The sequence below is a fragment of the Meriones unguiculatus genome, chromosome 11, assembly GCF_030254825.1.
Source record: "Meriones unguiculatus strain TT.TT164.6M chromosome 11, Bangor_MerUng_6.1, whole genome shotgun sequence".
NCBI lineage: Eukaryota > Metazoa > Chordata > Mammalia > Rodentia > Muridae > Meriones > Meriones unguiculatus.
This window is the reverse complement of record NC_083359.1, coordinates 108,797,755-108,823,724: the sequence shown is the minus strand read 5'-3', so window position 1 is coordinate 108,823,724 and position 25,970 is coordinate 108,797,755. Positions and strand designations below refer to the sequence as shown.

The 25,970-nt window shown below is 49.5% G+C and overlaps 2 protein-coding genes across 6 annotated transcripts in view; one reads left to right on the top strand and one right to left on the bottom strand.

Annotated features, from left to right (window-relative positions):
- Nucleotides 1–468: 468 nt before the first annotated feature.
- Nucleotides 469–12,784, bottom strand: LOC110555835 (uncharacterized). Its single transcript, XM_060365103.1, has 4 exons — nt 12,725–12,784; nt 12,298–12,519; nt 8,100–8,715; nt 469–7,944 (listed from the first exon to the last, which is right to left on the bottom strand). Exons 1-4 carry the CDS (start codon nt 12,782–12,784, stop codon nt 7,466–7,468), a joined length of 1,377 nt encoding a protein of 458 aa, XP_060221086.1. The 3' UTR covers nt 469–7,465.
- Prox1 (prospero homeobox 1) overlaps nt 6,689–25,970 on the top strand; it is a 50,974-nt gene continuing 31,692 nt past the window's right edge. For 2 of the 5 annotated variants that reach the window (XM_060364913.1, XM_060364912.1), the window contains exons 1-3: nt 6,695–6,896; nt 14,671–16,464; nt 23,286–23,391. In XM_060364913.1, the coding sequence (XP_060220896.1) occupies nt 14,738–16,464; nt 23,286–23,391 (1,833 nt within the window). In that variant the 5' untranslated portion in view covers nt 6,695–6,896; nt 14,671–14,737. Of the gene's footprint in view, nt 7,133–7,904; nt 7,980–14,670; nt 16,465–23,285; nt 23,392–25,970 lie in introns of those variants that run through there. The other 3 variants (XM_060364910.1, XM_060364909.1, XM_060364911.1) reach the window with 3 other exon arrangements.

Genomic DNA, 25,970 nt, shown 5'->3' with positions numbered 1-25,970 from the left:
CTCCCAGCCATTGCTACCTGAACAGCCTAGGGGGGGAGGTGTCTTCCAGCTCCTCCTGCCCCTCCCTCCCTCCCCTTCCGCCCCTCCCTCCCCCCCTTCCGCCCCTCCCTCCCCTTCCGCCCCTCCCCCAGAGGGGGGGGCTGCCTCAAGCTGGCAGTCCTCCCCTGGCCCTCCGTTTCTAGACTCCTGGCTCCAGCTGGGTGTGGGTTCCCAGGGCTAACTCTCCTGCTCGTAACTGGCCAGTGTCTTGATCTGGTGCATGCTGGGTCAGCGAGTCCATTTCCTTGGCTGTCTTCCTCCAGCCTGCTACAACACGGTAGCAGCCAGGCATGGCACCTTCCTGCCTGTCTCCCTTTCAGGTGCACAGTCCCTTTGGCTAGGCTTTCCCTGTATTGCCTTGCAGTGGCTTGGATTCAGTAGTTTGAATGTAATTTTATGAAGGCTAAAAAAAAAAAAAAAACAAAAAAATACATGTACTCAGAAGAGCTATTTATTCAAACATGAAAACATATGACATCTGACATACGTCTGTTTTCATTTTGCCCAGAAATGTTGACCTTATTTTTCCTGCTTGTAGAATTTTTTTTTCTTTCTGTCCTGTGTTTTCATAGGCCTGACATATTGACTTCTATAGAAAAGGTTTGTCACCTATGCAGTAAGGAAGGGGAAAGAGGCCAAACGCAAATGCCGTGGTGGGAAGTGGGCCCTGCTTTTCTGTGGGCTTGGGCTTGATAAAGCAGGCTTGTCTGCCAGGGGCACCCAGCAAAGTTTGCCGAGATGCACTGATCTGAATTCATTCTGTAGGCTGAAATGATGAGGGTGAGGGGGGCACAGGGCGCAGGAAGGGCTCAGATCCCATTCAGGAGCTAGACTCACAGTGCTTTCATGTTCAGCTAGCTAAGCCCAAAGCTTGGGAGGGGAGGGATGCCTCAGGGGTGAGCATTTCGTAAACAATCCAGGTACTGCTGCTCAGTCGGTCTAAAATGGCCAAGTACCAACCACACCTTAAAGAGCCTTGTGTCAAAGCTTCTCCGCAAGTCTTTGGAGTATTGTTCCCATTTTACAGATAGAGAGAACTGAGGCACAGGCAGGCACACCATGACCTGTGGTGACCCTCAGATCCCCGGGCCCTCTCGGATCTCCTGCCTCAGGTGGGATGCTTTCTTAAGCATCCCGGTAACTCTGAGGATTGGCAGGTCTGCGGATTCTGCCCTACTCAATGCCCCACATCAGTCTATGTCCCAAGCCATGCCACCCCACTTGCTTTTCGCAGCCTCTTCCTCCACATCGGATAGAACATTTCAAACATATTTAAACAGCAATTTTGGAAAACTATGTAGCATATGGGCTTGCCTTTTGATCTCAAAATGATGACAAACAGATACTTAGATACTTCATAAAAGAAATATTACCAGGAAAAAAAATTATAGAAATCTGGCATTCAGCTTGGTTGTGCTCTAATTTAAACAAAATGCAACTTTGCCGGGTTCTCTCTGTCCTGGTGTTCTGGCCTCAGACTGTCTCTAGAGCTGGTCCTCAGGCAAAGCTCTGATACTGGGTCTGTTGTATCCAGTAACTCAAGTCCTATCACCCAAATCCAGAGAATGCAGAAACTCCCCTGAATTCTCGCCCTTGAGTCAAAGACCAAAGGGAAGGAGCCAGTGAAACAGTCCTGGCCCTGTGGGCAGAGCTGGGCAAGGCCAAGGGGGAGAGCAACAAGCCACATCCCGCCCTTCCCCCGCTGTCCCTGCACCTTCTCCCGTCTTGTCCTGGGCACCAGTGCGTGCACGGGCTGTGGCGCGCCACCTCCGCAGCAGCAACAGGCGCGAGGCGGGGGAGGGGACGTGGCGGGGACAGCGCGGGCCTGGCGATGGCCCACGTCTCCTGCCGCTGCCCGTAAGGTGTACGGGCAGGCGAGCGGGGCTGGGCGGGCGAGCGGGGCTGAGCGGCCAAGCAGGGCTGAGCGGCCGCTTGCGGCACCAGGGATGGAGACGAGGGCCGCAGGACCCGGGCAGGTGGCCGCGGTATCTGGAGGTCAGCTCCTGCCGGGCCTGGAGGCCGCGACGCCTAGCCCGGGATCTACGGAGAAGGCCAGGCCAGCCCAGCCGTGAGGACGGGGGCACCGGAGAGTGTGCCCAGCACCCGGCGGGCACACTCCCAGCCTCCCAGCCCTCCCCGCAGCTCTTCCAGCACGCGCGGGAATGTTCCTCGCGGGGTTCAGAAAGCCAGCACCGAGGGGCTCCGCGAACACACGCACGAACCGCGCCACACAGGACGTGGGACACAGGGACAGAGAGACTGGGCCTCTGGTGGCCCTGGGAGTGAAGACAACCGGAGGTCACACAGAGCGCTCGCCACCCTGTCCGGGCCGGGAAGGGTGCCCAGAGGCCTGGTGTGATTTCCCCACTGCACCCCCACGTGCAAAGGAGTCCCGTACCTTCGCGTCCCCACCCCACCCCACTCCCGCGCCCTGCTGCCCCATCCTGCCTTTGTACTTCGCTGATACACGCGGTGGTGGCGGCGGCAGCTAGCGTGTGTGTGTGTGTGTGTGTGTGTGTGTGTGTGTGTGTGTGTCCTACTCTGTGACACCCCCAAATTAGAGGAGGAGCACCCCATTTGTCCCTGCACGCGTCCCTCGCTCATCTCTGACCCAGGTTCTCTGAGCGTCTCCGCCGAGGAGTGAAGGAGATAAGACAACCGGTGTGTAAATTTTTTTAAAACCGAAATCGCAAGCTCCCCGAGCCCTCGCCCCAGCCGGGGAGGAGGTGCGGTGAGCTGGCGCTCTGGGGGAGCAGCGTGGCCCCGCGGAGGGCGAGCGAGGCCCAGCGCGGCTGGGCTGGTTACGTAAGGCGCGGCCCTCCCTGCGCCCTGCGCTCCGCACCATCTGTTAATATCTTGATATTGGAAAGTTCGGAGCCTGAGGCGAAGCCAGGGCTGGCTGCGAGTCCTCCAGCCTCCTCCTCATCCCTCCAGGGCAGGGACTGCCCTCCCCTGGCCCTTTGTTCGTTCCTGTCCACTTCCCCTCATCAAGCTGCGGTGTGACACACGCACCCCATCACCAGCACCCCTCATCCCCGGGGGGTTGGGTTTGGCTTTGAGGACCCCTTGCTGTGAATAAGTCCTTCCTAAGAGCATTCGTGTGTGTGACGGTCCGTGATTGTATGGTAAAGGGGGGGGGGCTCTTTTTGTTCTGGTGGGGAAAAGCTTTATTATTTTTAATATATATATATTATTATTATTTTACTTTTTTCTGCCAGTCCTCGAGGCTCCCAACTTTTCTGGAGTGGCTCGCCCGTGTTTACTTTGAAAGCTGTTGGTTAAACAAACATCACTGGGAGGCTTCTGAGCCGTGGGGTTCCCAAGAGAGACCCGCCGCCGCCGCAGCTGCCGCTTGCTACTGATCTGGTGGCATTTCACTTTCCCCCCACCGCTCAGAACAGGCCCAGCGTGGGTTCGGCATCGAGCCGGGCACTGGGGAGGAGGGCAGAGCGAGAGGCCGTCAGCCGCCTCTGGACCACCTGCAGCTGGCAGGTCCGCGGGGCGCCGCAGGGCCCCCTCTCCTGCCTCCTCAGGTGGTTGGTGCCCGGGTGGGTCCGCAGCACCCCTCCACGAACCCATGCCCACCTTCGCGTCCTCCCTGGGTCCGCTTGAAAACCCCGGAGCGGCTCCAGGCGCTGGTGCCTGCTGTTCGGAAGGTTTCCAGTGCCCCGCCAGCACCGCCTGGGCCCCTTCGTCCCCACCTACAGGTTTTAAGAAAGAACAGGGGGAGGAAGGGACGGGGAAAAGCCAGGGCGAAGTGCGTTTGGCCGGAGTCGGGTGCACGGCCGCCTTTCGCTAGCCGCGCGCCGATCACGCTTTAGGTGAAGCCGCTAACGCAGCCCGCACCAGCGCGGCTTGTGCCCGGGCGGAGCAGAACTGGCGCTCACTTCAAACCCCAGGGCAGCGCTGGCCAGGGTGGACATAGGGAGGGCTTGCGGGGAGCCAGGCTGGGCCCCGACTTCGCAGACGAAGGCGGTACCTCGCAGACTCCAAGTCTCCCCGCTGACTGATCGCCTCTTCCCTAATCAGAAAACGAACCTCCCGTGGCCGGGGACAGCGGCCTTGGGCCTCGCGCCTGAGTCAGCGCGGTTCGGAACCGGAGCTGGACAGCGCGCCCGCAGCCCGGCTCGAGCGTGGCCTGGAGAGCTGGGGGACGCGACCCGGCCGGGCCGCGGCTTTCCGAGCCCGGGTCCCCCGCCCCCAGCCCGCACGCCGGCCTTTCCACGCGCATCTCCCCTGCCCGGCTGCGGGCTCCGAACTGCTGCAGACGAGCGTGTGCGAGCCGCGAGCCCCCGACGCGCGCTGTCCCGCGGTTACCGGGGGACAGCGCGCGAGTCAGGCCTACCTCGCCCCTCTGCGAGACAGATAGGGGACTTATGTGAGGCTGCTCAGGAAACTTTCCCGCCGCCAGATCCCACGCCGTGGCGTGCGCAAAACGTGCACCCGGACGCTGGTGCAACTCACAAACTGCTTGCAGAAAGGACTCTCTCCCTCCACCCTGCCTCTTTTCTCCCGCTTCAACCCCTTCCCTTCCCTATCCCCTCCCTTTTAGACATCAAACTGACCCTAACTTACAAGCGCAAACAGATTCTTCAGGAGAAAATCAAGGGACGAAAAATGAGAAAGAAAGCAGCTTTGGTCCATTCTCAGAACCCCCAATTCCACCCTCCCCAGCAATCCGTTCACCTCAAAGGTACCCAACCAATATTCTACCCGTCTGACGGGCACGTGGGCAGATTATTTCAGTCCCCAGCCCCGATCAGAACTCTTGCCACGAGAGTCCATCGCTGGAGGTGTGAGTAGTGTGCCCAGCAAACGCTGGGCAATGCTGTTTCCTAACCGGAGCTCTTTCCTAACCGGAGTGGGGAGAGGAGGCCGGGGATGCTCAGATGAGGCTCTTCTCCCCAACCCCACCCAACCGCAACCTGGCTGACCTGATTCTCTCTCTCTCTCTCTCCTCCTTCTTCTTCTTGTCAACGTTTGAATTCCGTGCCTGCCAAAAGTTTCTCCCTGGCACAGAGCTGAGACACACACCCTGACTGCCATCCCACTCCCCGGGGGATTAATGCCCTTTCCCTTTCTGATGAATCGGAGGCTGAAATTGTGAACGTCCTGGGAAACGAGTATGCGTGTGGCAGGCGACGGTGGCGACTCTGTCAGCGTACTCACAGCGCATAAATGCTCTGTCACAACACGTCTCAACCTTTGATCCGATTGAATTGGAGGGGCTGGGGAAAACGCGTGTCCCGCATCACCTTTTTAAAAAGTGTCTAATCTACTCGGTCCGGACCTCCCCAGCGCCCTTCGGCTCCGGCGAGGCACGGGTTTTATAGGGTGTTTACGCCCACGACGCCTCCTTAGCCAGCACTGTTGCTGACTGCGCCCAGGGAAGAGACGTTCAGCTGGGCTCGAGGCTCTCCTCGCATTTGTCCCTGAAAGCCAAGGCCCTCTCTGGGAGCCACGTTATCCGAAGAAATCTCGCTGCTTTTTCCCATCCGAGATGTCAAACCAATGTGCATTTTACGTGGATTCAAGCTAGAGTCCACGCTGTCTTGCCTAATAAACTTTTAGTTTGTCACTCAGACTTCGAAATTGTGTAAAATCCCACACGGGACTAATTTCTCTGGCCTTCTTGGGGTGCGCGAACTGGAGAAGGGTGACCGACGGAGAAAGGATGTTTGTGGTGTATGTGCTCACTATGCCTACAATTCAAATAATATCCTTAAAGGCAACCAGGGCTGGACAGCCTGCCTGTAAATTCTCAGGTCTGATTGACTCGGGCTCAGCCAGTGCGGGCAGAGCTTTTAATATCAGATTTATGGGCCCCAGTGTGAAATCTCTGGCACCTAGTTTTTAAAAATCCTAAACCTACCTGCGTTTGCTCACCCCCTTTAAAGGGACGCCAGGGTGACAGGTCTTACTGATACAATCTACGGTCGTTTCCAAAGCAGAACGATTTGCGCCCCCCCACCCCACCCCGACACACTCCCTCCTTCGTGCCGCCTCCCCTCCTAAAACCACCACTTTTTCTCCGGGAGGATAGTTTTCCGAGCCCTCCGCCCCAGTCTGGGGAGAACTCGGTCATCTCCATCAGTGAAATGAAAAGAAAAAAAAAAAAAAAAAAGGAGAGAGACAGAGAGACCTGCGTCCTGGAAGAGCGAGTGCGAGCCGGGCGCCGCGGTGCACAACGCCCGCAGATGGCTCGCGGCGGCCGGGGCGCGGCGGTGCAGGCGCCCCAAGCCGCGGCGGGGCGGGGTGGGGGCCGGGGCTGGAGGCCGGGCGGGGGAGCGCGGGGCCCCTCTCCCCTCCTCCTCCCCAGCCCCTCGCCCCCACCCCTTTTATATACATGTATTTTTTTTTCCTCCCAAGTTCTCCTGCCTCGCTGTCCCCCCTTGAATCCGAAGGCGCCTCGCGATTGGGTGCTGGGGCCGGGTACGTCAGTGGGACTGTGACGTGCAGTCTTCCTGTTTCCTTCAGCTGTGTCTTAAAGTAAATCTTGTTGTGGAGCGGACCTCAGCTGAGCGAGCGCCGGGAGAGCGGCCGCCACTGCGCCGGGAACCGCGCGGCGCACCCCGCGCCCGCCCGCCCGCGCCTCCTCCGCCCCGCGCTGCCCTCCGGCCCGGCCCGGCTCTGCCCCGCGCTCCCCGCCCGCCCTGCCCGCTCCCCGCCGCACTCCCCGGCGCCCTCGCTCCCGCACAGACTCACCGAGCCCCGGGCCACTTAATACCACGGAGACATCACCGCGTGCGCTGGTGGGCTTCTTGTCTCTGACCTCAAGAGAGAGGGAAACAGAGAGAGAGAGCGAGAGAGGGGGAGAGAGAGGGAGAGAGGCTGCGCCCTGCCGCTGCCCGCACCGCGTAAGTATCTTCCCCCGTCGCTGTCCCCTCCCCTTTTCCAGAACCGCTCGCCCCGGCTCGTTCTTGAATGGGAAGGAGAGAGCGGAGGCTCCCGTTACTCACGCCCGTGTAAACACTCCTTTGCCGAGGGGGAAACGCTGTTGCTTGCGGGCGCCGTACTCCAGCAGCCCCCCAGAACAGTTTTCTAAGCAGCAGCCCCGTGGAACTCCGCGCCCCGCGCCTCCCGCTCGGGAACAGTAAGTGAGCTGCCTGGCTTTTATTTCTCTCGCGCGCCTGCCGGCGGCCGGGGTGGCGGAGGCGGTGGGGGAGGCCGGCGCGGCTGGACTTGTCGCTGATCTTGTCACCTTTTGTGTTCTGTGTCTAGGGTGCGCGGAGGCTCTTTCATTTATTTATTTATTTATTTTTCTTGCACTCTTTTCAGGAAAGGGGGCCGCCAGAGGGACGAGCCCCTTTTCGTTGTTCTCCTTCTAGATTTTTTTTTCTTCTTCTATCTTCCCGGCTTCTTCCTTCCCCTCTCTCCCGAGTTGAAACTCCCAGGCCTGCCCCGGAGTCCTTTCCCTTTGTCTTGTTTATTCTAGCTTGCCTTTCTTCCCGGCTTTTCCTATTTGCTTGGTGTTTGCATACCTTTCACTTCTCCTTTTTTTTAACCCCGGGCAGAGGGCTGGCGGCGGGGAGGAGGGCGGGGAGGAGGGGGCGCCGGTGACTTTCTTCTCCCCCTGTGCTCGGAGCTGGGAGCTCGCGCCCGGCTCCGCAGCCGAGGAAGGACGGGTGGGGGGGACCGTCCAGAGGAGCCAGCGCGGCGCCCCTCCGCTGGGTCTGCGCGCCGGCTCTGGAAAGCACTGATTAGGGAGAGTTGGCCCGCGAGCCTCGGGGTCGCCCGTGGGACGATCGCGCCGCCGCGCCGCGGAGGGCCGGCCCGGGGTCGGCTGAGCGCGGGCCGCCCGTGGGCGAGAAGAAGCTCCCAGCCATTGCTGGCACGCTGGGTGGTGGGCAGCTGCGCTCCGGCCTCGGTGAGGGCGGCTACACTCTGTTGCCCCAGTTCCTAGCCCTGAGGAGGGAGGAGAAGAGCCGGAGAGTGGAGAGGTGAGAGTGCTCGTCGCCGAGGAGGACGGCGAGGAAGGCGGGAGGGAGGAAGGGGGAGAGCTGCTATCTCGCCTGAGCAGACAAGGAGAAGGGACGGGGGAGGAGGGCGGGAGACCTCACCCAAAGTCCAGCCGGGCAAGTTGTCGCCGCCTGCGCCGTGCCAGCCGCACTTAGTCCTGCTAAACTGAGCGCCTGTGCGGAGAGCGAGGGGCTCCGGGGCAGCCGGGGCTACCCTCAGCCTCCCGACCCTGCCGGGCTTGTCAGGAAGTTGAGCCCTCCCGGCAGGCTCGGGGCAGAAGCAGGAGGAGGGGCTGGGAGACAGTCTTAAGTAGCCCAAGGAGGCTGGCGGCTGAGCGAAGCCGCCTTGGCAGCCCAGAGCCCTTCTCCGCCTCGGGGAAGGCTGGAAACTCACCTGCTTGCTTATATTTTTCTGAGAAGATCTGTGTTGTCTCCTTAAGCTTATGAAAACAGAGCAAGCCCAGAGTGCCCTCCTTTCAAAGACAAGGCTGGAGTCTCTTGCCTTGTTCTCTTTCCTCCCTAGCCCCCCTCCCCCTTTCACCACCCTTAGTGTCCCTCTGTTAAAAAAAAAAAAAAAATCATTTCCTCCCCTAAACCAGTCAGGCAAACGTCTGTTAGCAGAATGCGCATGGGCAGGGCTGGACAGGTGTGTTGTGTCAAGAAAGACAGGTGCAAGTTTCCTAGGGTCTGTGTTTCTGTGCGGCTCCAGAGCACAGGGCTCCAGGGCTCAGGAGCTTCGCGAATTTATGGTGAATTTATGGTTAACGGGGTTGCCATGCAAATGGCAGTCCCGCTGTTGTGTTCTGAGCCCCTGCCATGAGGGTTTTGTGGGGGGGGGGGGGTATGTGTTTGTTTGTCTTAAGGATGTTGGCAGGTGACTGCTGAGGTCGTAGCTCAGGCTTCTGTCTGCCAGCCTGCCAAAAGCACCCAGTCCAGGGCAGCAGGTGGAGGGAGTGAACTTTCTCTGTGCTTCTCTCCAGCTTATGCCTCTCTGGCAGGTCAGTGCTTAGCAGGAAGAGAGAGAGAGAGAGAGAGAGAGAGAGAGAGAGAGAGAGAGAGAGAGAGAGAGATCGTGTGTGTGTGTGTGTGTGTGTGTGTGTGTTGGACAGCAATGGATGGTTTGTAACCGCCCAAAATACTGAAGTCTGTTCACAACTGTGGCTGCTGTTACAGCTTGTCTTTGTAGTGGGCTCTCTCCCTGCCCAGAAAGAATAGGTATGTATGTGCCTGAACTCCTTCAAGCCCTGGCTTAGATCCTCTCCTAAAGTGAACTGTGCCTGCCATTGTGGCAGACATGTGCAGGTGTCCTAGATAGGACTTTGATGGAGAGGGAGAAGCTGAGTCTGTGAGCGGGAGCTGGGCTTTTGCTATCTGATGGAAGATTCATCTGGGCAGCCAGCTCTGTGAAGAGTTTCTTGCAAGAACTTCTGAGTGTTTTCAGAATGAAACAGGCTGCTTACAGAGAGAGAGAAGAAAGTCTGCTGTGTGCAGGGGAGATGTTGGGAGTTCCTTGTAAGTCTGGGTCTCTGTCCTTAACTTTCTGAGAGGGTTTCTTTAAACACTTTGCTTCTTAAAATTGAGTTGTGTGGGAGTAGGTCAGATGATACACATCATTGTTGGTTAGTTTGGAGGTTATTTATCTCTGCTGCCACGAAAATCAAAGATACATGTCACTTAGTCTTTTTAACATAAATATTAGTCATCTCTACCCCTTTTCTATCACTTTTTTGTATGTTTTTGAAGATTTTCATAATTAAAATGTCATCCATGACTGTGTTCGTATGCCTTATTTTTAATAGGCGTTAGCCATGCCTGGCGCTTATTGGTATTTTATGTGCCTGTTGTGCAGAGTTCTGTTCATTTTAATCACCACTTTGTGGGGAGAAAGTCGTGTGTATGCAACATGCATCTTTGTTCTCTGTGTGCTCACTTGCTAGCCTGATTCCTCTGCGAGCGGGCTGCGCCACCTCCTCGCCTAAGCTAATGCGCTCTGTAAGTTGCCAGGCCTCCTGTTATTTATTCAACTCTTAAAGTCCTTTTCACAGATTTTCCTGCACCATTCCAAGTCTGGTTCCTTTCAAGTATGGTTTCAACTATATGCTGTCAATCTATCAATAGAATTTTTAAAGAAATTATAAAGTGTTATTGATGATATAAAATGAAAACAGATTATTCTTGATGATGTGCTGTGGGTTTCAAACTCAGTATTTATGTAAATTGGAAGGATCAAAATAAAAATAAATTTTCCCATTGTAATTGCCTAGTGTATTTCAAGCTTCAAAGATAATTTTGAGTATTTTGGGTTTTCTGCAAAAAGAAAAAAAGTGTGAGTGCAATTTTAAAGATTATTTCTCACACACTTTTATTTGCCCAATTTGATGAATTGCAACTTTTAAATAAGTGGAAATCAATATCTTGGCAGGTCTCAGAAAATGTTCTGTGTTCATTTTTCAAGTGAAAAATGAATGAAATTTTAGATAGGATGGAAGAATGGCAAGTAAAATCATTCTAGTTTGAAACCTCTTATTGTAAAAGGAAATTTAATTTTTTTTTGTAGATATGATCACAAGTCTTTAAAGTATTAACTTGTACCAAAAAGGTTCTTCAAAAATGTCAAAGTTTTTTTTTTTTTTTTCACCTTGTAGCATGCAGAAATATCCCTAAAGGAAAAGTTGCTTATTAGCAGAAATGCAGGGAGGTGACAGCTAGGGACTCTCTGTGTGTGTGTGTGTGTGTGTGTGTGTGTGTGTGTGTGCAAGCTTCTAATTTTTCCCCTGTTGAATCCAGGCTGATTTTCCGACTGCCTTAAGATATTGTTGATGATTCTACTTGAAACAATGTGACCGGCTTACCTCATCAGAGACCCCTTTAAAGATGACTTTGTAAAAGAAATAAAACCCAAGTCATCTCGTCAAATAATTTTATCAACCTAGACAGATAGTTGAGTAACTCGGGCAGGAAGGCACGCTAGCCTTACACTCCCCATGCCTCATAAAAGATCTGTCTGAACTATCTGGATAATTACCATAATGAAACACTTCTTTGTCTAGAATCTGGACTCCAGATAGATGTAGTAAAAGCTGCACCCCCTCCCCAAAATAACTTCTTTATTAAAGTCGTGCCCTGAGTTACTTCTCTTCACATTGCTACGTTTCTTTGAAATTCCTTCCTGAAAACTGTTTTTTACACCACAAAGCCAGCGGTACCCTCTGCATGGCTCCTCCCTGGGAAATAGAACGCAGACACGGTGAGGTTCAAGGAGGGATCTTTTGGAGCAGTTCTGTCTGACTTGGTGTTGCTTTCTCACCATTTTTTCTGGGTGGCATCTGCTGTATTATGCTGTCTGTTGTATAGGTGGGGTGTGTGTGAGTGTGTGTGTGTGTGTGTAGGCTGCATACAATGGATTCAACACAGGTTTAATAATTTAACATTTTGACATACCTTTCCACCTAAACTCAGAAGGGCTTTATAAAGCCTGTGCTTTAGGGCAGTAATCATTTGGGGCCTCAGAGTCTGTCATCACCATTTTCTCATCTTCTTTATACTGTTTCTCAGCAAGACTGGTCCAAAGCTTTATATTGCCTGCTTAAACCCCAAGTCCATATTAAAGTAGAAACACTGTAAGAATCTACAGTAACTGGAGCTGAGAAACCACAGCTTAGTTCACACGCTAAGAGAGGCTGACTTGTTCTTTACCTCTGTGGGCTGGCACCGTGGTGACTAAGTCCTTATGTAGCATCCTGGAAACTATGGATTGAAGGTTTGGGGAACCCTGGGAAATGTTCTTGACTGTTTTCATTTTACCATGGCCACCTGATACCACACTAGGATGCAGAAAACACATGTTTATACATTCTGTTTCATGAAATATGATGCTAGATGTGTACTGGGTCAGCCAATGATTAGTTAATCATGCCTTTAATGTCCCTGCGTTATGGCCCCAAAGTATATGGCCACCCTCCTTTATTTCTAAGCTTAAATCTTTAGCTAAATGAAGAAATAAATTAATGTGTACCCGTGTTGCTAGCTAAAATATTTTTTCTTATTTATTATTTATTTTGTCCTGTTGTTTATATCTCAGCTGGACATTTTACAGAGAGACCTAAAGCATTTGTGTTCTCCTTGACAAAAGTAGAAATAAGTAACCATTTACTTTTTAAATGAAACCTGATTCAGATTTTTTTTTTTAAATCAGTTTAGCTTGGTAAAGTTGGAGGGTGTATTGGGTCTCAGTGGACCCAGTGTGTATGTTTAATTAATATTTATTCTCCAGTGAAGATGAAGAGTGGTGTCATCCTACCTTAGGAGAGCCCATCCTCTTGGCTGCGGTTGAGGCAGGGATGCAGCTGTTGGTACCTAGGCAGCGCGAGAGGGAGCACAGTTGACCCAGAGGTGAATGGCAGCTGGAGGAGGAAGGTGCGCTGCCGATGACCTTGTGCTCATCCACACACTGGCGTCCTCTAGGAGCCTCTGCTGCAGAAGTGCCCTCCCGGGTCCAAGGTGGGAAGGAGGGAAGGACAGTCTGTGTGGAGAGGTGAACAGGGCAGGAGAAGACACAGCAAGGAGTTTCTCCCAGTCTTCCTTGGAGGTCTGTGTGCTTTGCAGGTGATACTGAAGGGACAAAAAGATTTTCAGACACATACAAATGATGTAAAAATGTTAAAATGATGCCAAGTCGCCCTGGTTTGGAAAGCACAAAAATAAATCTTCCTCATAACCACCCATACCGAAGTGTTTCTGTGACTTGGAAACTGCCCCTTTCTCCTGTTCTTGCCCTGGCCTGACATGCTGTGCCTGCATTACCTGTCAGACTCCATGTGCTGCCAGTAAAATATATACTACTGTATTTTGTCTTCCCCAAACCAATTGTATTATTAGTGGGTGAGGATTCTCGGTTGTTCAGAACTTAATCTTAAACTCTGCAGTAAAGTCACTGAGATTCCTAATCTGACCCATGTTCAAGCCATTTTTGTTTTGAAGTGTTTACCCTCAGACATACAAAGATCTCTGGAAAGAAATATCATCTTACCTTCAGGACATCCTGAAGCAGGCTCTTTTAAAAGCATTTTGTCTTCAGAGAAAAACACCAAGAGCAAACACAGCATGGTGAAATATTAATCATGAACACCCCCCCAAAAAAAAACCCACCAAAAATAAAAACAAAACCTACCAACATATTGCTGCCATATCAGCACAGAGCATTTTCTTGATTTTTACAGGTTATTTCATGCTGAAATTATGCCTATTTGCATGGGTAGTCATTCTTTAGAACTATCCACAGATGCACTCCTAGGGAGTGCGTAGATGTTTTTACAGGTGAACCGAAAGAGATGGGAGAGATTCCAAACACTCCACACGCTGCCTTTGGCAATGGACCCTGTTATTGTGAAGATGTGCTCTGTTAAGCAAACGCAAAGTTCAATATCAGATAAACCCGGCATGAAAGCAGTATTTTCATTTTCTTCATAAAATGTTAATTGTAAATAAAAAGATGTGCTGTCTTTTGCATGCATACAAAATTTGGGGTTAGCATTTCTAGTTAGTAAGTAACACAGTGTATCAAGGGCCTTTGATAAGATGTAGGGAGAATGTTTCTTTTTTATATCTTGTCCTCCAAAACAATACTAGTTTGCATACAACGGAGCCACCTCCCTTTCTCACATATTTGATTGATATTTTCTTTATATCTTTCTCCAGTGGCTTCTTCTGTTTGGCTCCCAACCCCCCTTTACTTGGCATAGGCAATAAGATCCACAAATGGTGTGTGTTAAAGAGTTTCTTAGCCATTTGAAGTACTGTTTTGGCAAATGTCACCAGAACAAAACTAGTATTAAAGATGTATGCATTCTTGCCTTGTCCAATAATGCACTGTTGCACATACTGGCTCCTTGCAATAGAAAATCTACCTTTCTAATAATTGAAACCACCAAAAAGATAATGTGACCATTTCTAAGCATCTCCTTGTTCTATGTGGACACAGCCACAGATACCATCTTCAGCTGTGAATTCACTGATCAAGCCCATAACTGTTAACTAAGCAGCATTGAACAATAGACACCTGTGCCTTTATCTCAGCGCTTAACAGCCAACCTACGCTTGGAAGATGTTGCCTGCTACATTCTTCCCAGTTTACATGTGACAAAGTTGCTTTTAAATTCAGTAATGAAAGTGTGTACTAAATATGTGCTTTCAGTGTTCCCTTCCTTCAGCAACATAAAAGACGCAGTGGTTTCCAGATCAGCTTCTCACCCGAATTTCTCACAGCCTCAAATTTTCACCCTGTTTCTTAAGTGAACCCACTCCCCTCTTCTTTTATAATAAGTCTCAATGCCCCCAAATTTAATCAATTGCTCGTCAGAGGCTATGTTCTTATAATCTGCCATTTCTTCCAAAGATAAACAGTATCATTTTAGGCATTTGTGAAAGAGAATCATATTACTGGTGCTTAAGCAGTTTTTGCTTTTTTTTTTTAATCTTAATCCATCTTAAACCAGTGGAGCAGAAATATTTAAAAATGTTTCATTTCAAGCAGAGTTCATGATAAATTGCAATAATTGTGATGTGCCATAAATCCCAGAGCCTATGCATTTTGCATTTGATTCAGGATTGAGGTCAGGAAATTTGGAGAAATTTAAAGAAAATGATTCATCAGTCCTTTTGTTCTGTTGGCCAGGGTCCCGGGATTCTTGAGCTGTGCCCAGCTGACCAGCTTTTGAAGATGGCACAATAACTGTCCAGTGATGCCTGACCATGACAGCACAGCCCTCTTAAGCCGGCAAACCAAGAGGAGAAGGGTTGACATTGGAGTAAAAAGGACGGTAGGGACAGCATCTGCATTTTTTGCTAAGGCAAGGGCAACATTTTTCAGTGCCATGAATCCCCAAGGTTCAGAGCAGGATGTGGAGTATTCTGTGGTGCAACACGCAGATGGGGAAAAGTCGAACGTACTCCGAAAGCTGCTGAAGAGGGCGAACTCGTATGAAGATGCCATGATGCCTTTTCCAGGAGCAACTATAATTTCCCAGCTGTTGAAAAATAACATGAACAAAAACGGTGGCACCGAGCCCAGTTTCCAAGCCAGCGGTCTCTCTAGCACAGGCTCCGAAGTACATCAGGAGGATATATGCAGCAACTCTTCAAGAGATAGTCCCCCCGGGTGCCTTTCCCCTTTTGGCAGGCCTACCATGAGCCAGTTTGATGTGGACCGCTTATGTGATGAGCACCTGAGAGCGAAGCGCGCCCGGGTTGAGAATATCATTCGGGGGATGAGCCATTCCCCCAGTGTGGCATTGAGGGGCAATGAAAACGAAAGAGAGATGGCCCCGCAGTCTGTGAGTCCCCGAGAAAGTTACCGAGAAAACAAACGCAAGCAGAAGCTGCCCCAGCAGCAGCAGCAGAGTTTCCAGCAGCTGGTTTCAGCCCGAAAAGAACAGAAGCGAGAGGAGCGCCGACAGCTGAAACAGCAGCTGGAGGACATGCAGAAGCAGCTGCGCCAGCTGCAGGAGAAGTTCTACCAGGTCTACGACAGCACCGACTCGGAGAATGATGAAGATGGCGACCTGTCTGAAGACAGCATGCGCTCGGAGATCCTGGAAGCGCGGGCCCAGGACTCGGTGGGGCGCTCAGACAATGAGCTGTGTGAGCTGGACCCAGGGCAGTTCATCGACAGGGCTCGGGCCCTGATCAGGGAGCAGGAGATGGCCGAGAATAAGCCTAAGCGAGAAGGCAGCAACAAAGAAAGAGAGCACGGGCCAAACTCGCTGCAGCCAGAAGGCAAGCATCTGGCAGAGACTTTAAAACAGGAGCTGAACACCGCCATGTCCCAGGTCGTGGACACTGTGGTCAAAGTCTTCTCCGCCAAACCGTCTCGCCAGGTTCCTCAGGTCTTCCCGCCTCTCCAGATCCCCCAGGCCAGATTCGCAGTCAATGGGGAAAACCACAATTTCCACACGGCCAACCAGCGCCTGCAATGCTTTGGTGATGTCATCATTCCGAACCCCCTGGACACCTTTGGCAACGTGCAGATGCCTACTTCCACAGACCAGACCGAAGCCCTTCCCCTGGTGGTCCGAAAAAACTCATCCGAGCAATCTGCCTCCGGCCCAGCCACTGGCGGCCACCACCAGGCCCTGCACCAGTCACCCCTTTCGGCCACCACAGGCTTCACCGCCCCTAGCTTCCGCCACCCCTTTCCCCTGCCCTTGATGGCCTACCCATTTCAGAGTCCGCTAGGTGCTCCCTCCGGCTCCTTCTCGGGGAAAGACCGAGCCTCTCCCGAGTCCTTAGACTTGACTAGGGACACAACGAGTCTGAGGACCAAGATGTCCTCCCACCATCTCAGCCACCACCCCTGTTCACCAGCACACCCGCCCAGCACCGCAGAAGGACTCTCTTTATCACTCATAAAGTCTGAGTGTGGCGATCTTCAAGATATGTCCGACATCTCACCTTATTCTGGAAGCGCAATATCCTTTTGTCTTTCCCCTCAAGAACAAACATGAACAGGAGCCCAAAGGAGAGCACCATAAAGCTTAGGTTCCCACACTGTAGTGGGTGCTGTATGTCAGTATGGGGTTTTGTTTTTGTTTTGTTTTGTTTTAGTATTCTGGGGGGCTTGGTTTTGTTTGGGTTTGGGGACTTTGAGGCTTCACTCTGTAGCCCAGGCTGGCCTGGATCTATCCTGCTGAGATGACAGGCAAGCTCCTCAGAGCACAGCCAGGGCCTCCTTAAGAATGTGGTCTTTCCTACTGCTACTTAATAGGCTTGTGGCAGCTCTGGGCTGGGTGTTTGTGATTGCAGAGAAACTTCAAAACCAACATCTCTGCAACTTTGACTAGTACTTAAATGCCTCTAGGAACTATTTCCAAGGTGATTTCCCACCAGTGCTTTTTTTTCCTGCCGTTCTTCCTGTGTGACACTCTTATCTCCTTTGAGAGCAGATGTGGGTCAGGGGTAGCGAGGGAGACACCTTGTAAAAATGGAATTTTATAAAGATGGTAAGTTTCATGACAGAAGTAAGGAGGAAAGCCAGTTTTCAGGCCTGTGATTCCATTAAGAATTCTCGCTGTCAATGGCCTTTGAGGCCGCTGTAGGCCGCAGAGGTGAGTCATGAAGACCCCTTTCATCAGAAGGAGGCTGCCGAGGCTGTGGAGAGCCGTGGGTGTGGGGAGGGCTTGCATTCTGTCTTCAACCTTAAGAGAGGCTTTTTTAAGGCAATGGGCAGGTACTGATTTATTCCGACGGCGAAAGCCTCTCTCCATCACCAAGGCCTGTTCTGTGGGTCTGGGGCAGCTGTCTGTACGCATGAGTGACCTCTGTTCTGCCAAACACAGAAATCTTTTGTCCTAACATACACAAAGCAAATTATTTTGGAAAAGGAGAGAACACAGTTAAATCCAAAACTCAGCTGTATAAAAATGGCCCCTTTAATGACTGTCTTCCATCTGAACCTGACTTAGGTAGAGATGTCAATTATATTTTTAGCAGATCTGTTTTGTACTCCAGCGATTTTTAATCCCTAACTTTTTTCTTCGACAAATCAATCCCTTCAGTAATTTAAAAAAAAAAAAAATCTGTGGTTGTTTGTCTTTTGGGGGTGGAGAATAGTAGCATTTGGGGACAGGTGGAGGCATGCCTCTTGTATAATAAATTACCAGATGGATATAAAATTTAGCAATTAAGTTGGCTGTTGCTAAATTGAGGATTTTGAGCAATCGTCTTGATGACTGGAAATTGACATTTTAGTAGCTAAGCCCACTCCAGGATTACGGAAGTTCCAAGTCCCCAGAGTGGTTGAAATATGCGATCTCAGTCCTCCTGGGCAGTCACTGGCAAAGCCAACTGAAGCCACGGGCAGGAGACTGCATGGGCTACTGAGCCCAGCTTCCCCTCCCACCCACCGAGGACATCTTAGGCAACAACAGAGACGCTGAGGTCTTAGATCCGAGTCTGAGCTTGTTTGCTCATTCAGCTTCAGGTTTCAAAAACCCTAAAATTCAGTACACCAAGAGCTAAGGCCCACAGGTGTGTTCTGAATCACCAGGCGGCCATTGGACTGCCACAGAGCTGCTGGGCAGGAGGAAGGGAAAGGAAGGAGGCAGGACGTCTTGAGTGCTTGTCAGCCTCCCCACGAGAGCCATCATGCTAGGCTGACTGATATCTAAGGTTCTGCTCCTTGCACCTCAGAGAACTGCATCTTAAAGCAAGTAGCAAATAGCAGTCTCCCTGTCTGTCCATCTGTCTGTCTCTGTCCCTCCCTCTCTTTCTTTCTCTCTCTCTTTCACACACACACACACACACACACACACACAAACACACACAGAGTAACACGTGCTCATCTTGGTGAGCACATAAGCTAGGTTTTGAAATCCTGAAAGTACAGAGAAAAGTCTCGCTGAGAATGCCAGCCTTCTAAGTTTTGGACTTTATAACATGATCAGACAATTTTGATTACACCCCCTTTGTTGTTAACATGGCTTTGTAGGGAGTGTGCTTCCTTTGGTTTGCCATCAGTGACCCTTAAGCTTACTGTGCCACCCTCTCTATCTAACCCGCTGAGGAATTTTGAAGATTTGAAGGAAAAGAAATGCCTTCGCATATACCTACGGTTGTAAAGAAAATGTGGGCACATCTTTGGAGAGTGGTTTTTCTGTCTCCTGCTGCTCTGAGCCCCTTCTGAGCAGTGTGGCAGGAGACATGCAGGTCACCTGAGGTAAGGTTGTTTACATCTGGGTTTGCTTCCTTCCTTCAGGCCCCATGGCCTCAGGCCTCTTACTGAATTTAGCCATTTTGTCTCACACATTTTGACCTTCTAACCCCTGGCTTTCTGCTCTCCTCTCCTCCTCTTACCTGGGACTGGCCGGGACTCTGGGAAAGGACAGGCAAGTCACAACAGGCAACCTGTTCCCACTTTGCACCTGTTCCCCTTGTGGCTATGCCCACGACTCGCCTCACTCAGACTCCCGCTGTTCTGCAGAACCATTCTGTCTGTTTAGTCTTAGACCAAAACATACAAACAAACAAACACAAAAACCAAAACAAACAACAAACCTCTCAAGCTTTGCTTGGTAAAATATTGAGGAATCATAGCAAGTAATATTTTATTTCAGTTTCTGTAGGACGAGAACTTAGGGGGGGATGTCAGTATGACAGAGAACAAGTGCTGGATGGCACACGGGACCACCATGAGTGTGATAGTCTTTACATTGTCATGAATAACTTGCATTTTTTAAAACCTTAGTATGCCGGAGACCTAACCCAGGGGCTTGTACGTGCTAAGGGAACAACTTGCCCCTGGATAATCACTTCAGGACAGCACCATTTCCCCCTAGAAGAAGCCTCTTTCTTACTCCCCAGGGCCTTCCTGTTCCTCAGTGAAGTAGCCATGATAGAGAGCAGTGCTGAATACCTGCTTCTCCGGGGCCTCCAGGCTCTGATGAACACATTCGTCATACATGTTTATGATACTAGGCTCACAGCCTTGTGGTCCCTCTAGAAGGAAGGAAGTCACTCGTGTCCATATTGAATGGGACTTCAGTGCACCTGGTCAAAGAGCTCATGTCTTGGGTATAAAGCAATGTGTTCAGTATCTTTGCAAATGAATCTGTTTAATCAAATATTAAGTTTTATTCAAATTCCCCAAGATTCAGCCAGCCAATTGTCTTTCTTCGTGATGTTCCTTGTCACTCATCTTCTTTGCATCTCAAGAGAATGGCCTTGTGTGGGCCTTTCCCATTTGCATCACACAGTACAATCCCAAGGTTGTCAGATGAACCATTAAGAGCTGCACGGCTGGAGATCCTTAGCCTGTTCTGTGGACCTGATGTTTGCGAAGGATGTCTCATGGATATTTGGGGTTGAGAAGGAAAAACCGTTTCATGGCCTAAAGTCCAACCATAAAACAGCAGTTGAGAATGGATGATTGGCTTTTTGTTGTTCTCTCTGGTTTGTTGAGGCAAGATCTCCTTATGTAGCCTAGGCTGGCCTTGAGGTCCTCCTGCCTCAGCAACCCTCATGTTGGGATTACAGGTGTGAAGTGTGATCTCTGACACTTTTAGAAGCCTTGAAGGGCCTCAGAATTTAACACATAGATGAGATTCCCAATGGCTGCAGACATCTCCAGGGGAAAAAAAAGTCATTAAAACAAACAAATAAACAAACAAAACCCTACACAGCTTTCTGATGCTGTCAAGTCCTTGAGAGAGGGACAGCCTGCTCTAAATGAGAGCCTGGTGCTTTTCTACACATTGAATTTTCTGGGGAAAGCCTCAGAGCAAATCAGGGAAGAGGAACTCTTTCTGTTTCAGCATGCTTAGAAAATGGGAGAAGCCTCTTCCCAGTGCGGAGCCACGGCTTGAAACACAGAGTTGAACGAGGAAAAACAAATTTCTTTCTTCTTCCTGTAGCCTTCAGGGCCTATTCTTCTTGCATTTGCCTTTTTGCTGCCTGGGCTCTTCCTCCTGCGGCTGCCACTTAGGTAAGGTTATATTGTGCTTGGTAAACAAACGGCATTGAGACTGTCAGGTTGTTTGGACTCTTTGGTTCAGCTGAACCCCTCTCCTTCCCTGATCCTTTATGTGCCTGAGCAGATGTCTTTCATTAATTTATGGATTTATCATCTTTTCTCTCTCTCTCTCTTTACACCTGGCAGCCATCTCAAGTTTCTGCAGTTATTGTCTATTTTGCATTACACATAGAATTGAATGTCATCTGTCTTCACAAAGCTGAGGCGGGCCTCGTGAGCTGCCGGGACAGCTCCCGTTTGCACCCCTCCCCTCCCCCACCCCCTCACCTCCCTCGTGTTTATTTGTGCTCATTTTCTTTCCTGGCCTTGAATGGAGCTCAGCCCGAGTTCGGTACAGCTGTGTGTTTACTGACTATTCCGTCGTGAGTCATTGTGCGTGTGCAAGTATCCAGGAAACAGCTAGTGCCTTCTTGGAAGAACAGTTGCTCTCAGCACAAGCACTTAAAAGGGAAATTAACCAATTGGTCAGTTCAGATTGATTTTGAGGAGGAAAAAAAAAAAGGATTATCTAGCTGCTGGCTTTTAAATGTTTCATTAGCTATTTTTAATAGTTTATTAGAAACGTATATTTTATGAGAATTTTGTATAGATCACACAGGGTCGCCAGGGACAGAGACTGTGTTCTCTTTGGACATGATTCCAGCTATTACCAACCGGAAACATCTTGAAGCAAAAACCTGAGCAATCTGAATCAGAAAAAAAAATGTCATTAAATAAAAGCCTCTAATTTCTGATCAAAAGAGCATAGATTTTTTTTTTTTAATACAAAGAGCTGAACTCTCTTAACAAAATTTAGATGCATGGAAAGCCCCAGGGTATTTGGACAACCTTTGTGTCTCTCTGAGACACGCAGGAAAACAGTTCGTCTTTTGTAGGAGACCAAATCTTCAGGGTCTGGAGCTTAGAAGCGTGTACAGGGCTCTCGGGGAGAAAAGACTGGAACCCAGATCGGAGATACTCATTCAAGTTTGGGCTCGCTTAAAACTCTTATCGCGAGGCTGGGAGACAGCTTGCCACTGTGATTTCACTTATCCATTTGGACAGATGGTCCTGAAGTGTGCCCGGCTCCTTTAGCCGCCTCGATCGGTCTAATGGAGGTTACTGGAGGGCCTTTCAGCTTTTCCTTGGCACAACAAGTATGTCAGCCATAAATTATCGTCTTTGTAATCATTAAGGACCTTAAACAAAAACACAAGTTCAGTTAAGCTGCTTTGGCTTGCACATAGAAAAATCAAAATTTCTTTCTTCAGTGTTTACTCTCAGCTACACAAACACACACACAGGCATACAACGTTAACTTTTCCATTTAAAACAAAGGAGATCTTATTATTTCTCCTTAACAGTGTAGGGTATAAAGGAGGGGGTTTGTCCTCTGGACACAGTCTCGGCAGGCAGAGTGTTTGGTCAGGAGTAGTCAAGGGCTTATCGATATTAATTTGATTGCGGATCTCCAGATCCTTTCTGGCTCCCTGCTCTTCTTGGGAGTCTCAGCTCCACTCCTAATGGGAGGTCACCAGGAACCCGTTCTGTTTCCCAAATGTCTGTATTTATCCGACCTTTCTTCCTAAGGTGTGAAATTTTCACTGGGGAGCTAAGAGTGTGTGGGACACAAACACACACGTGCACACACACACACACACACACACTTTCTGTTTTCTAGCCTTATTTTTTCCTACTCTCCTTTAAGAGATAGTCCTTAGAGGAGCCTCTAGGAAGGACCCTTAATTGACCTTGTGGGGGACCACATTGATTTTCTCCACGTGCATCTTCATCTCTGATAAATTATAAAGCCATTAATTTGCTGAGGAAATGGCAGGGCCAGGCTGCGGCACAGATGTGACCAGAGCCATCCCAGCTCGGAGCCTGCTGAGGAGTGCCAAGAATCTGGGAGAGAAGCAGGCAGCCTGGATTGTTATGGTTAGCCTTCCATTCTCCTGGGAACTGTTTTCGTTGCCACTGTTTACAGATCTAAAAGGTGATGATGTTTCCAGATAAATAGGCCTTCTTATTTGGGGTAAGTGGCTGCTTATTGATCTACTAACCCACACGTATTGATTTGTTAGCCCCCAACTACTGTGTCATTCTCAAAGGAGTTAACTATAAATCCAGGACAGGCAAATTGTGTTTGGTGTTGGACCGTTGCTTTAAAAAAAGCAACACCCCACTCCTTGTCCTCTAGTGCCAGGCTACCCCTCCCACGTCTGAATTGTCAAAGGAAACGGTTCAAAAATAATCAAGATAAGATAGGAAAAAAACTGAATCTTGAAGTTTTACTATGTCAGTACTACAAGGTAGGACATGAAGCTTGCATAATCATTTTAAAATAACGGGCTTTACCTAGGCCACTGTGACATCTGATGTAAACTGCATAGTGTAGAGAAAAGAGCAAACAGAATGGTTCCTGTGGAGAAGGAAAGAAGCTGAGACTCCTGCAGTGGGCCTCAGGCTGGTTCGTCTCCTTAGCAACAAGTGAGCTGGATGGATAGCATACTGGACTTCAAATGGGGGAGGAGGGCTTGACCATCCCTACCAGTTAGTAGCCAAGAGCCTACAACTGGACTGTCCATTCTAACCATTCCCTTTGGCAATCTGAGACAGGCAGCGTGCATTCTGATTGCAAGGTGGCCAGTTAGTGATAGATTCCAGAGGCTAGATGGGTGACCCCCAGCCTTCCCAGGGCTGCTGAGTGTGTGTGGAGATGGGGATGGGACGGATCCACTCTTCTGTGTAATCGTGTTTGTGCCTTAACCAGCGGCATCCTACATGCAGGAAGGGCTATCACCCAATCACTTGAAGAAGGCAAAGCTCATGTTCTTTTATACCCGTTACCCCAGCTCCAACATGCTGAAGACTTACTTCTCCGATGTAAAGGTAGGAAGCGCCTTTATTTCCCACCTCTCATCGTCTGTGGCTGCAGGTGTATCTGGACTCTTGAGAATGGGTGGAAATGAGTGTGGGTGAACTTATGGCCACTCCTGGGGGTGACTGATTGGTCTTGTCCTTCTGTCTAATGGTGTGAACCAAACTTGTCCAGTAAGACCCAAGAGTGTTTCCTAAGTCACACGGGTTATCAGTTCAGTCTGGGAGTCTTTGCCCCTGTCTTGACATGTTTTAGTAGCTTCCTGGATGAAATTTCCACTGGTAATGCCCAGACATTCCAGAAAAGAAAAATCCACCCCCCTTTGCAACAGTAAACTGTTTCTGTTTTTGTTGGTTTCTACATATTTGTGCCTCTGAAAGCTAACTCTCAGCACCTCCTTTTCCTCCTGTCGAAAGGAGTGTACATTGAAATTCTCCACGCAGTAGCTGCTTAAAAACAAAAGTGATGATTGTCTCTTATTTACAACTTAATTTGTTGTTGGTGTAGAGTACACTGAGCATAAGGGGAATGAATAAAGTGACAGATTCAGGACACATTATTCAAATGAGGATATGAAAGCTGTCGGCCTACAGCTGCAGCCCCCTTCATTGCACAGAATACTGGGACCTCCTGGTTCTCTGCGTGTGTGTGTGTGTGTTCGTGTGTGTGTGTGTGTATGTGTGTTCGTGTGTGCATCTGTGTTGTGTGTGGGTTTGAAGTAATTATTTGCATCAACTTGGTGTTGTGTTAATCATCTGTAACTTTTTTAAAAACATAGACTGGGTTTTGATGACTCTAACGACGTTCACAGTATCATTATCCAAGGAATCGATAAACATTACATTAGCTGACATTGGTTTGGGGGGGTTGGGTGTTTGTCCCCTTCAACCCTTTTCCTGCCTACTGTATCTGTGTATACAAATTCCGATTTCTTCAACTAAAATCTCAGAAACCACCAAGATATACCAGCTCATTCACAGGTTGCTGGCATCTCATGCCCAAGTTGAACCCATGGCCTCATTTTGCGGGCCAGTTTACTTTGGTTCCCGACACTGATGTTTAGTTTGGCCTAAAGGGAAAAAGTTTTGTCTTCCTTCCTGTTTGCTTCTGAACTGTGTATCAACTCCAGCTTCTTCTCTCACGCTGTGCTTCCTAAGTGAAGGTGTGCTCTATTCCTCCTCCAACAAACTGTGCAGAAAGGGAAAAGTAGCCTAAGGCTGTCAGAGGAACCATAGGCTTACAAGAGCGGGATGCTGTGGAGAGCCAGGAAAGAGGCCTTGCATTCGGAGGTGGCTCTCACTGTGTGATTAGAACAAGTGGTTGATGACTGGCCAGTTTTAGTCTCATGCCCAACCTTTTGACAATGGGGCCGGGCATTGTCTTGCCCAAAGTTCATACTAAAGAACTGAACAATAGTGATAAACACACACACACACATATACAAAGATACACATAGACACACACACACATCACAAAATAATTTTCATAATGTTTTTAGTAATTTTAGCCACGCTCATAGCTCTCCCTGACTGTCAGTTGAATGTGCCTGAAGCTCTTTGAGGACCTGACCCACCTGTCTTTCGTCCTAAGAGGGGGAAAAGGAAGGTTATAATTTTGTTCGCCATGTGCGCACATGCGTGTGTCTTATTGCCTCCTGTTTGATCCCTCACTGCAATGATCAGTTGCTTTTTTATAACATTGTGACATCGGTCCACATATTTTTATATAGCACCTTTCACTCAGAGACAAACCGAGGAACTTCATAAATATGAGGGTCACTCACTCACCAGGGAAATGAGCCTCTTGGGGAGTGGAAAGCCCAAGCCATTTGGAGCCAAACAGCACTACTCAAAAGTAGACACAGACGTTAAAAATGTTCCAGGCTTCATGCGTTTGCATGAATGATGAGTGGCTAAGGTGGGCAATGTTATACATGGGAGAGGAGGAAACATCTCATTCCTCCTAGTTGACTAGAACACACCTAGTCAACTGGCTACCCGAGCCACAATAAACACCTGGGCAAATGTTTCATTTTTTTAAAGCACTAATATTCAATTTTAGGTTCTATCCATACTTTATCAGCACTAGGAAAATTGGTGACTAAAGTCTGAGTTTAATTGAATAATAATTATCCTCTGTAATGAGAGGAAACAGTAGGATGTGTGGCCCACTGCAGAAAACCATGGAAGGTTGTTTCTCTTTTATTTTTTGGAATGAATTTTACACTTTAACTTTTCTAATTGCATCTTTTAATTTGGCAAGTAATGAGTGGATTTGTATTCCTTGAGCTTACAGAAGTGGTTTTGGGATGACGTGTGTAGGAGGCAGTATAAAGAGATGCTTTGCAACTTTCAGATGACAATGGCAGAGGACCCTGGGACTCCCCTAACGTCAGGATGATTCCAAGCCTAAATGCTGATTCTCTGCTTACACACAAATGTGTGCACATTATTCTGGTTCCCATATACCCACACAAATCGTATCTGTTTCATTTCAAGGTTAGAAGAAATAGGTCCTGTGCTATGTATTCATACACAGTGCAAAGTTTTATTGTAGTTCAGATCCAAGAAACCACTTCAGAATTTCTAGA